General features: G+C 40.1%; 1 protein-coding gene across 1 annotated transcript; it reads right to left on the reverse strand.

The window, feature by feature from the left end:
* Positions 1 to 4357: 4357 nt before the first annotated feature.
* LOC111226766 (homeobox protein MSX-2-like) lies at positions 4358 to 5923 on the reverse strand. The gene is made up of 2 exons (XM_022752076.1): positions 5623 to 5923; positions 4358 to 4964 (listed from the first exon to the last, which is right to left on the reverse strand). Exons 1-2 carry the CDS (start codon positions 5921 to 5923, stop codon positions 4516 to 4518), a joined length of 750 nt encoding a protein of 249 aa, XP_022607797.1. The 3' UTR covers positions 4358 to 4515.
* Positions 5924 to 12456: the final 6533 nt, after the last annotated feature.

Raw genomic sequence — 12456 nt, forward strand, 5'->3', positions numbered from 1 at the left:
AGTGAGTGAGTGAGTGAGTGAGTGAGTGAGTGAGTGAGTGAGTGAGTGAGTGAGTGAGTGTGTGTGTGTGTGTGTGTTTGAGCATGCGTGTTTCAGTTAAGATCAAGTTCTCCCAGTAAGGAATCTGTCAAGTTGTTACTACAGCTAAGCCTTGCACCACAGTTTCTGCAGGCCACTCTTTTGCCATTACCATTACCATCAGCATACAAATTGAATTAACAGCAAAGTGGTGAGGGATGCCTAATTGGATTATGATTGTTAATAGCTCTCTACCTTTCATGTAACAGGAAATATAAGTAGACAGAATGACTCTGAGACAGAAAAGTAGAGGAGAAAAGAAGCCTTCTGGGATGCAGAACTTGAAAATCCACAGCCACGATGGAGGATAGAGCAGGGATTGTTCAGGGAAACACACCTGCTCCACGCCTTTGAAGACAAGATGAAAGCATGTCCTCTAATTACAGCACTTCGAAACAACACGAATGTCAATGCCTTACTCCTCTGGCCTGCAAGGTGTGTGGAGCAAAAAAAGAAAAATCCCCTCTCACTGTCGCACAACCCCACCCCTCTTTTGTTTGTCATAGCTCACATTACTGCCACACTTGTGAAGAAGTGAGCAACAAAGTTGTGTGTTTTTCTGCTGTGCGATGAAGCACGTACTGTATCTCATATTTGCTCCTGCGTGCAGTTAGATGGCGAAATGAATCTCAGTTTTGCCTAACAGGCTGGGACAGGGGAGGAGAGAGGGCAGTGAGAAATCCCAAACGGGCCCCTCTTTTCTTGTAACACAATGGCTCTGGCTGCTTTGTTTAGCTTTAAATGCATTTTTAACAGTTAAATGGATTCATAAATCATGTGCGGTCATGTTTAATGAAATGCCAGTCTGATAGAATTAATTAGATGGCCACTTATGATGAATAATATGAATATGTGCATTCCTGACAAGAGAAGAGATTCTCAATCAGATTCAATCTTATTCTCAATCTGTGCCGAAATGATGCAACACTGCTTTGCAATGATGCATGTATAAGGACCTAAATGCTCCTGTCCCTGCAACACTGAACTCTAGAAATCCCCAATCCCCAACTCGTGCCATTTACCACCAGTACAACGGAACAATGCATAAGAATTTCATCTTTTATTCACCAGGGCACTCATAATGAATTAAACAGACATTATCTAAGAGTCTGTAAATTGCAGGTTAGATAACATGTAAATCTCTATCTAAGATGATTTGTTGTAGCTTAAACTGTGCTGAACTATCTTTTAAATGCCAAGAGTAAGTCTATTAATATGAGAGTAGTGAGGACTGTATGGCCTTTTTGAAATCAGTGAACAGCAACAGTTGGGAAGCTGCTACACCCTGTGGATTTATGACAGAACTGCAAGACTTTAAGGTTAGGAACAAGGCTTATGTGCTGATATGCTGATGATATCTCTTTGAAGTCTATTCAGTGATCAGGTTTTTTTATTTAGCTGTCTCTAAATAAAAAAAGACCGTTACAGGACAGGTTCACATTTTTTCACTACTAGTGCTCATATGTAGATAAACAGAGTTGGGAGTCGTTGCTCTTGTCCTTACTGGCCCTGCAGAGGAAGCAATATGCTTTGTATTAAATGCGAAAATGTATTCTAGCATTTTTGCACAGAACAAAAACTGTGGATTTTGTCTGAGGAGGAATGATTAGTACAACCAAAAACTGTTTTAATATTCATATGGGCATGAGAGTGTTGTATTAAAATAGACTGAAAAAATGTCAACCTATCCTTTACGCCTCTGTGAGCTCTTCTGGTTGAGGATATTATAAAGCTTGCGTGATTACATTACCCTCGTTGACTTCTCTGCCTGAGAAACTCAGATTAGCTCGGTCAGTATTTAAGTAACTTCTCAAAGTACATGTCCATAAAATGATGTCATTCTATCTCAAATCTGCACATGTATTTTGTGTGATTTTGATTAATTTGACGTGTTTTTATTTTTATATATTTAATCATTGTAAGAACCAACCTCTCTTTGTTTATCAGGGGTCAGCTGCTCCACTTTTGGCTGTGATCATTTCCTCGACTAAGGTTTCACAATGAAAATATCTGAAACTGGAGGCTGGGACTATGGGGCAATCAAAGCTATTAAATACCTCACTATCAGCTTAATGCTGGGTTAATTTCAAAATGGAGGGGAGCAAATGGACTGTGAAATATGTGCTAATGGTAACAAGCTTTCTCTAAGTTTACAGAAGGAGACAGGGAGAGGGGAAGAGAGAGAGACCATATAATGCCCCGTTCTGTTATCACAGAGTCTACACATATAATTTCACAGTGTTGTGGAGTCAGAATTCAGAGACAAGGACAATTAAACCGCTGACTGCAAAGGGACAGGCTGGTATAATGCTGTGTTACAAAGTTCACAGAAAGACTAAGTTCACTGAAAGTATACAGTTTAAAAATACAGCTCACATCAGACGAACAAATCTCTACCTCTGTGCCATCAAAGAGCAGTATGAAAACATGTTTGTAGTTAAGACAATGTGAGATGTGCTATTTGCAGAAATTTTTTTTTACAAATATCATTTTATTTAGAAGAAATTTGGCTGGATAAATATTCAACAAGAGTGAAACACCTCTTCACTCGGGCCACCCACCCACATGGTATACATAGAGTGGAGCCTAACTTATTGCACATGTGAGGTGCACACAGTATTATACCATGTTTACAGTCTCCTGTGTAAAGCTCTAAAGCAGATTAGTAAGCTAAATAGTTCAGTGGTTGGACTAATATGTCTTGGTTCGCCATGCACAACTTCCTTACTTCAAAGCCTCCTTGATTAATGAACAGAGGAACTCAACGTAAAGTTTCAAAACAAAACCGGCTTCAACACCGAGATGGAACTTGATGTTTTGAGCCACAATGTGTCAGTCGTTCTCCTCAAAGCAAATGTCGTTTCATTGTTTTATAAAGACAAAGCTGCCTTGGGACAGTTGAGCGCCCAATCACACAGCAACTTCATGTTAAGCATTTCAGATTGCTACACTGTTGTTAGGCCAAAATGATTTACTGTTGTAGCGTGGCCAACTAATCAGCTTACATAATGTAAAATACAAATGGGTTTTTCATAAATTACTATGACTCAACTAAAGCTCTAATCTCAAAAATGGAAAGTTTTTGCACACTTTGTTGGGCAATAAATCCAATCAAGAGCAGGAGGGCCAGAAAATCTGACATTCCAAGATGGAACTAAACCATTTATAATGGAGAGTGAGAAACACACCATGCTGTATTGTATTTTCACAGATGACATTCTGACATGTCACTGTAGGAAAAGGAACAAGAGTAATCAATAAATTTAATGATACTCTGTCAGGGCTTACTGGGACTGTAAGTGTTATTAGTAACATCTGTGCTTTTTCTACTATGACACGTTAAAATGTCTGTTGAGAAAAGGACCTTCTGCAAACAGAAATGGGATCATGGGAAATTATGGTTTTTGTTGAGAGTGGCTGCATTTCAAAAGGGGATCCATAACACTAAATGTCAACTAGAAACAATCCAGTTGAGTTCACAGTGCAGTGAGAGGAGAGAAAGCAACACCAGCCCTTACTTTAGGACTGCAGAGACACGAGATCTCAAATATGCCTGTTTTTCACATAAGTTTGGTTAAGAGGTTTCCTAGGAACATTCGTGTCATCATTTCTAACCACCTTGAGCATTTGTGGAAAAGACATAGCTCGCAGAATGAGGTGAGAACCGTAGAGATCCTCTTGATGGATGAGGAGTACACAAGACAAGGCAGCTGGATGTCAGAGGCAGAGCTGAAACACACATTTAAAGTGGTGTCACGAGACATACGCATTTGAGCAAAGCTGTCGTTAGCTCACCAAGTGAGTGAGATCAACCACTGTGTACGTATGCCACAAACAAGCAAAGATAACAAAACAGAGGATTAACTAAAAGCTTTAATTTAAAGTCAAACACATAGAATATTAACTTTTAAAAATGGAGATATGCATCATGAAATATATGAATCCAAGGGCTATCATAAATAAATTTGGGAATATTTTGGCTTTCATGCAAGCATGCACTTCACCTGACCAAAATGCCATTCTCCAACTGTAGCCCCTTCTCTTTCTCAAAGGAGGATAAAATGACCCTGTATATAACAAGTGAAAAATAATCCAGGAAATACAAAAGGAGCAGTAAAGAAAAATCAAAAGGCTACGCTATATGCTATCTGGTATTCGGGACAATAATCAGATATTATGTGGCCTAAACAATATTCCATTCATTATCAGTGCTGAGTCAGCATTTATAAACTTAAAAGAAAGACCACTGGGTGCTGTATCCTTGTCCTTCCATAGAGTCTCTTTCAAAAAGTCCAAAGACATTTATAAATTCTCAAATGGTCAAGAAGCTCCTGCTCAAGCTCAGATCCTTTGCAGACAAGTCTCTCATAAGGTGCGTAACTCCTTTTCACACCCATCCAGATCCACAGCACTTTGTTTGTATAATGCTGCTTCCTCTCAGGAGAGGTGGAACAGGCTGTAGCCGACCTGTGAGGCGTACATGGCCAGATGTGCGGCGGGGAGAATGGGGCTGCGGCCGTATGAGCAGCCCAGTCCGTAGAGTGCTGCTGAACCAGCCTGCAGGTCAACACTGAGGGGGAAACTTAAGGACGAGAAGCCTGGGTGCAATACAGTCTTGGGTCCAACAACAGCTGCTATTTTGAGTTTCTCCACCTCGGCCTCCTGGAGCCTCTTGGCCTTAGCTCGTCGGTTTTGGAACCAGATCTTGACCTGAGTCTCAGACAGTGACAGGGAGGAGGAGAACTCGGCCCGCTCGGCGATGGACAGGTACTGTTTCTGACGAAACTTCCTCTCCAGGGCCAGGAGCTGCGTGGTGGTGAAGGGAGTGCGAGGCTTGCGGTTGGTTTTGTGTTTCCTCAGGGAGCAGGCTGCTGGACTGAGCTGCCCTGGAGGACATGAGGAAAATGTGAAGCTAAAATTTGGCAGAGTTGGATGTACATTTAAATTGTAACGTAATGGGCTGAAACAATTAGTTGGTTATGCAGTTAATCAACTGACAAAAGAAAAACAATTTTGATAATTAATTCAAAGCTAAACCTTCCATGTTTGCTGCTTCTCAAAATGTTTGTTATGCCGTTTTCCATTTCATATCAAAGTAAACTATTATCTTGGGGTTTTGGACAGGTAATGAACAAACAAAATGACAAATCGATTCATTATAAATAAATAAAAAACAATCTTATTTAAAAAGAAGATTTTTTACTGAAAGAAAGAGAAAAAAATAGCAAAAAATATTTAAAACATTTGATTAGTATTAGAATTTCTTAAAATAGTTATTGTTCTGCCTGTCATATATTCCTTTACTGAAAATTTATACAACTGTAATGATTTATTCGTTTATTAGACTTATGTCTATTTCCTTAAATTTATCAGCTATAAACTTAGACCCAGAAATGAACAGAGATTTTTCCAACTTTTAGCATCTAAAACGTGGCAGATTGGATCCTAGGGTGATGAAAGGCCCCAAAGACATAAAACGATTATATAAACCAGTATTTAAATCCGTTTTGATAAATAATTCAAGACAAACCCCGGAACACTTACGGGGTGGTGTGGACATCTTCATGGGGCGGGATATCCAAGACGCACTGTCCTCTTGTTCCGACGGTTCGGATTTGATGGATATTAATTGTTGGGAAAACTCAACCGGTCTTTTCGTCTGATCGTCATTCAAAGCGTCATTTCCCTTCTGTCGGTCCAGCGTATTCAGCGGTCTCCTGTCCGACATGAGCGCCTCCACGCTGAAGGGCAGGGAGGACACCTGCGCCGTGCGCTTTTTCGGCCGCGGTGGCTGAACATCTTCGTCGGTGGAAAACTCATCTCTCCAGTCTCCGGTGGAATACATGCTTTCTTTGGTGGGTTCGATATCTAATTCCAGTCCAGAAAGCACATAACTTTCTGTCTCGCAGTGCAAACATACAGAGTCCACACGGAGAGAAACTCGGAGTAACTTGCCCCAAGTTGTTGCAAAGTTGACAAAGTTGGAGCTGGAGAAACTTTGGGTGGCACTAGGGACTTTCAGCCAATGATTCGTCCTGATCCCGGGGTTGGGGGAAGACTTGTGATTGGACCGTGTGTTTGGGGTGCTCTGGACGCGATTCCTGTGGTGCCACACCCCCAACAAGACAGCAGGTCAGCTATACATCAGCCTCATTTAGCAGTAATTACACAGGGAGAAGATTGTTTCTTGAAAATAGCTCACTAGGTTGTATCATAATTACTGAGAGCAACAAACTGAATTTTATTTCCTCTGCAAAATGCAAACCCAATGTTTCACACTGAAAGCACAGGAAAATAGTTTTGATGCTCTGGAGGAGAATTTTGAATGAGATTGAGGCCTGAGGGTATTTTGTGGGGAAACCTACTAATATATGCAAATCAATCCCCTTTCTGTTAAACTCTCTCCCATCCTACAATTAGGCTGGTGGATTAACCTGACTGTGGCTGCTGAGCATCGGCAGCAGCAGGATGAAAAGCATCAGTGTGACATCTGAAGAGCTGTATTTACTCTTAACAAAAGGCTGACGGAGCTCCTTATTCAAGCCCTAACTCGCAGGACCAATTGTGGTAGTAATCACAATAGTAATCAATAAGCATCATGGTGCTTTTAAATTTCAGACATCACTGTACAGCAAGCAAACACTTAACTGTGAGAGTCAGTTGGGAGATGGATTAGGGTTTTGGGCAGGCCTTAAAATGACTGTCATTACATTGTTATTATTAACACCTTGTAATTAGGTCTGTGGAATCCGGTTCTTTTAACCAGGATTTAACGGTAATGACAGAAAATTGCTACCTTCCTGAGGTGTGTGGCGCCCGCTGCGATTAGTCCCAGTCTCTGCTCTGTCAGTGGAGACAGGGGCGTCTCGTGCCTGTTTGAAGCTCATACCTGTAGGGCTCTGGAGTATTAGGAAACATCATGAGAAGTGAAACAGCAGCTCTGCCCTTCCTAAACACTGCCTCTAACTACTCACTGATGGGAGTCATCACTGAAGGCAATGCAGCGTCTTGAACACCAGACAAAAAGCGCATGGATGTTAGATGAATAGCAGAAGGTTTCATGTCATTCTGAGTGAGATTTAGAGTTCAGTCAGGCAAAGAGAGACATGCACAGCTGCTGATGCAAAATTAATGTGCTCATTGCATGTGCCCCGTAGTCTGCTCCCGAGTTGCTCATATACTCTGTTTCCTTGTCTGTCTTTCTCTCATGTACAGATGCCCACACGCACAAAGGCCACCTGTGAAGTGACTGGAGAGTGCTGTCCAGAGCTCTGTGATCAGCCCTCAGAGAGTCTGTGCGCTCTCTGTAATCAGCGGGATTACAGTGGCAGCAGGGGCTCGACTCCCCAGTGCCTCAACATCATTAGTCTCCATCTGAAGCAAAGTGCTCACACACCATGAGCTCACTTTCATGTAAACACATGCAAATCAATTAAGGGGCCTCTCTGTCATTTCACTGTGCTCCCTACAGATAGGTTTATAGAGTGCACAGACACATGGAGCGTGAGCGTGAGCGTGTACGTTTGACATTTAAAAAAAAAAGTGAAGAGTTCATGAGATCAAGACTTATTGGCAACATTCAGCCGCGAGCTGATAACAACAACTACATTTCTGTAGAATCCAGTTTGCTGGAAAATCTCTGAGGCCGTAGGTAGATAAATGGTGGTGATAAGGTTTGAAAAGGATGAAACTATAAATAGTTATAATTTTTTGTAAATCAGATTTTTCACATTGCCTTTTTAATTTGTATTTAAGACCATATCATCAGGTTGCATATTATGTTCTTGAACATTTTTTTAACTTTCTAATTATGCATATTGTTATGGTTTGCGATGACGGACATTTTATGTTTGAGTTTTTGTTATGTTTGCACTTTTAGTTTGATCATTTCCTGTTTTATTTTGTAGTTATTTTCCTTGTGTCTCTTGATGTCTCGACTTCCTGTCTTTGTCCTGTTTCCCTCCTTGTCGATTGTCTGCCCCGCCCTAATGTGTTTCACCTATGTTCATTCACCCTTGCCTCCCTTGTGTCTATCTAGTCTCTGTGCTCCCCTTTGTCTGTCAGTTCGTCTGTTCGAGTCCCCCGTGCCTCAGTTTCTGTTTAAACTCCATTGTTTTGTCTTGTTCAAGTTCCCTGTGTTCCCTGCTACCTGTTTGAGTCCCTCGTGTTACCGGTTCAAGTTACTTGTGTTACCTTGTGCTTCGGGTTCCTGTTTGAAGTCCCCTGTGTTGCATCATGCTTCAGCTTCCTGATCAGTTGGTTCACCAGTTTTGTAAATTCTTCTGTTTATTAAACATTTTTCACCTACTCCCTTGTTGCATTTGGGTCCAGCCTGTTCACTAATTAGCATAAATGCATTGACTTCTTATTCTAGAGTAAAACATTTTGTATCATTGCATTTTACCACTCAATACTGGGACAGGCTATGGGAAAATACCACGAAAAACTACATGGAAAAATATTGCTTTGCCTGAATGAGCACATATAATTCAAACTTCTCAGAAGCATAGTCTTATTAGAGTGTCATTCATAGAATAAGAGTATTGACATGTTTGCACATTAGCTAGTCTAGTTAGTTGCAAATAGCCAGAGGTAGCCTCATTTTTAAATAATCTGAGGCCGATCCAGCAGTGCATAACAAGCCCCCTATAATCTGCCACCAGTGTAATCTGTCTTTGTCATCCTTCCTTTCCAACTAAGACCAATGGGCTCCCTGCTGTCCACTTGGTGGGCGGGGGGACACAGAGCTGGTGCAATCTGACCAGCCAACCAAAGGTTACAAAGTCAGTGTCTCTGTATGGGGCAGGGCACCAGCGGACCAGAGAGCCAACATCCTCAGCTCCAAACACCAATTAGCACTGCTTTTTCTTTCCGCTTCACTTCACCTGCATTAGTTCTGCTGGCAACAGTGTGGGGTATTATGTTACACACACATTCACAAATGTGCTTAAGATTGTTGTTATTGTCAAAGTCAAAACAAAGCCCACAAACATCTTATAGTCTAACTCAGGGAGGAGACTTGTTTTGAATCAATCTATCAATACTATTAAAAACCACAATCATGTGCTAAATATTCCTGCATATAAAATCTTGGTCTCCACAACCTGGTGTCTTATAAAGGGAATGGTCATATGAGGCAAAAACAAAGAATTTAAAAAATGAGGTTTGCTTCCACTTCAGCCATGGTGTTGTCTCCAGGACATGCAGCATCATGTTGAAAACAGAGTGCAACACACTACTACACACAACAACCCACAGACTTTTTCACTGTAGCCATCATAGGCCAATCAAGACCGAATCAATATTTCATCTGGAGACAGGCAAAATAAACTACCCATCAAAAAAAAGAAAGGCACAACCACGGACAACTTCAAGATAACTGATGTTTAATGTCATAAGTATAGGCTAGGATGGATTCCAGTGAAAAGTAAAATGAGCTCTTAAGATGTTTTTCCCAAATCTAAGGAGAGGAGTTTATTTGGGGTGCATTTCGGCCTGCATGCCTTCAAATGAGTTCTGTGTTATAAAGCTGACACCCACCACTCCCAGAACTGTTTGTTTACTGAAGCACAGTGGTTAGAGTGCACTTTTTTAAACTGCAGTCCTGCTCTACATATTAACGTGTATGACCGTATACAGCGTCTCCATCGCAGTCAAGAGCACAAAAAACCATCATAAAATCAACCTCAGGGGGCACCACTGATTTGACTTAAGGTTTAAACAATGTTGCAATTTGTATTCTGTCAGTGATTCGTGGTGGGAACTGATTAGGCTTTTGTAAATATAATTTTTCCAGACTTAGCCAAGAAAATGAAAATTGAGCTACAGAGCATTACAATGAAACTGAGGTAATAAAAGTATGCACAGCACAAGTAGCCTAATTATGCTATTTTTTTTTTTGTTTTGAAGTAATTCAGCATAACATGGTTATTAAATGCAAGTATAATGAATGCATAAGACATTACGTCTTGCCATTAGTAAGGATAAAGGGGAAACCAGCTTCAATCTGAAAGGGTAATTACGTCCTGGGATGCTAGAGGTAGTCAGACGTGTTTTCTCATTATTGCTACTTCAGGCCCTTCAGTCAATGCAATCATTACTTCATGGTTAGTTGATGGATCTTTCAGCAGCTTCATTGTGTTTCCACCCACTGTTGTTTGTAGCAAGTCTCTTCATAATATTAAAAAAGCAGCAACAAATTAGACTAAACTCCTGTCTCATAAAAGCACTGGAGTTACATTAAATCCCAATCTCACCACAACAAATCACATTTATGGTAATTTGCAATATGCATGTGATACAGTACCTTTCTGGTGGATTGTCTGGTATAAATTGATAGTCTGATAGCCAAGTTAAACTTTTTCACTTTGACTCACATTTACAGTAAAAAGCAAACCACAAAAAAAAAACTCAGTAATATGATATCACAAATTTCTCATTCCTAAAAATAAGATGCAGCTTCATAAAGTCACATTTATGCATCTTCAGACCACATCAACAACTGCAAAAATTAGTCATCACCATCAGCACGGAGTGAAAGTGACTCCTTGGATCACCTGGTTCTAGGTAACAGGTAAAACGTCACCTTGACAAAACTATCCTGCCATTTTTTGTCATAGCCTCCGGAGAAGATTTCCCAAATGATAGAGTCCATTCACAGCTCTAAAGCATCAATATATAAATCCAACAATAACTATAATCACCGATATAGAGGAATCTGTGTTGTACCCTGGTAGGAAAAGTGTTATTTGTGATCTACTGGCTGCTAAGAACATAAAATAAGATGTACCTTTGTTGATCCCCAGTAGAGGAAACTCAAAAATTGACACAGCAGCACAAAAGTGTAGCAGCACAAGGGAAAATGTAATAAGAAATAAACCAAGACTAGAAACAGAATAGTAAGAGAATTTGATATAAATGAGAAGAATAGAAGTGCCATTTTCATGGTTTACAACTTGATGCTACCAGAGCATTCAAATATAGGTTGTAGATGTAAAAGTATTAGTTGCTACACAACATTAAACATGTTGATGTATAAAGAGAGAACTGTATTGCAAAAGCTGGACTTAGGCAGAACTGTGCTTTGAACTGAATTCAAACTAACATGCTCACAAACATTTGCTAATTAGCACTGAACACATAGAAGAGCTGAGGCTGAGGGTCATAAAGCAAAGTATTGGACAAAGCCAAGATTTTGACCAGCTGGCGGCGCTAGATGAAAGTCAGGGCTTCACCAAAGTTATTAATCATCCACTGGGCACCAAGAATGTCAAAATTTCATGGCAGTTCACCTTATAGTTGCTGAGATGTTTCAAGCAGAGCGGTGGACTGACTGAATGTTGCAACATCCCTACAGTCCTCTGGTAGTGTGACTAAAGATAATTTAATAAAATATAATTTGGGTTGTTTCAGCTGCAAAACTGTGGGTTAATTTGAGGAATTTTAATATGCATAAGAACTCAATCTGAGTAGTACAGTAAAGTTGAGGTCCATTAAAATTAAGTTGAACTAATTAATTAAAATGATCTGTAACGTATACTTATATATTACCATATTACCTAACAACTACATATTCTTATCAATGCAATGATTTCAACAGACACACAGTCAGTTTGAGACACAGTGAAAGAAAAATCACATCATTCTGAAGAGTTCACTGTTGCAAACTGATAAATCACTGGGATTTTTATATAGCATGGTTTGCATTTTCAAGTCTATTGGACAGTCTAGTCGGTGAACATATCTTATGTTTCTCTGCAGATGCCACCAGTACTTAAAAGAGACACATTAGTCTTTTACACTTCACAGTAGTTTGCTCTTGGCTGGCAAAGGGATGCTGCCTGTTTACTCAATTAAGGCTGATGAAACTCTGTGACAGGGTTTGTTTTCCTGCAGACTTCAACACCCTGAACTCTGCTTGGAAGTGAATATAATTCAATGTTCTTAAGGATTTAGTATCTATATAAAACACGAGGCACCATAATCACATTGTGGCTTAACTAATGTCACGATGCAAATTTCATTTTGCAGGGATAAAATAAAGTGTTAAATGACGTTGAACCAGATACTTATAAAAATTATGTGGTTGCTTCTCCTCCCAAACATCAGAATAGAGAAAAAGTTAATAAACTACAACAAAATCTGATGTTGAACATTTAATTAGAAAGGTTTATTTTCAAGGCATTGCCATTCACCATGTTGACCTAACAGCTGAGGGGATTTTGAATGATAAGATTTCAACATTTTTTGCCATGCTGCTAGTGATGGCAATCTTAGCCTGTCAGTCGGTCGACCACTTTGCTCCAGACTGAAATATCTCAACAACTATTTGGATTGTCATGACATTTTGTGCAGACAGTCCCAGAGTATGAATCCTAA

The sequence above is a fragment of the Seriola dumerili genome, unplaced genomic scaffold, assembly GCF_002260705.1.
Source record: "Seriola dumerili isolate Sdu_G_001 unplaced genomic scaffold, Sdu_1.0 BDQW01000161.1, whole genome shotgun sequence".
In the NCBI taxonomy this organism is placed as follows: domain Eukaryota; kingdom Metazoa; phylum Chordata; class Actinopteri; order Carangiformes; family Carangidae; genus Seriola; species Seriola dumerili.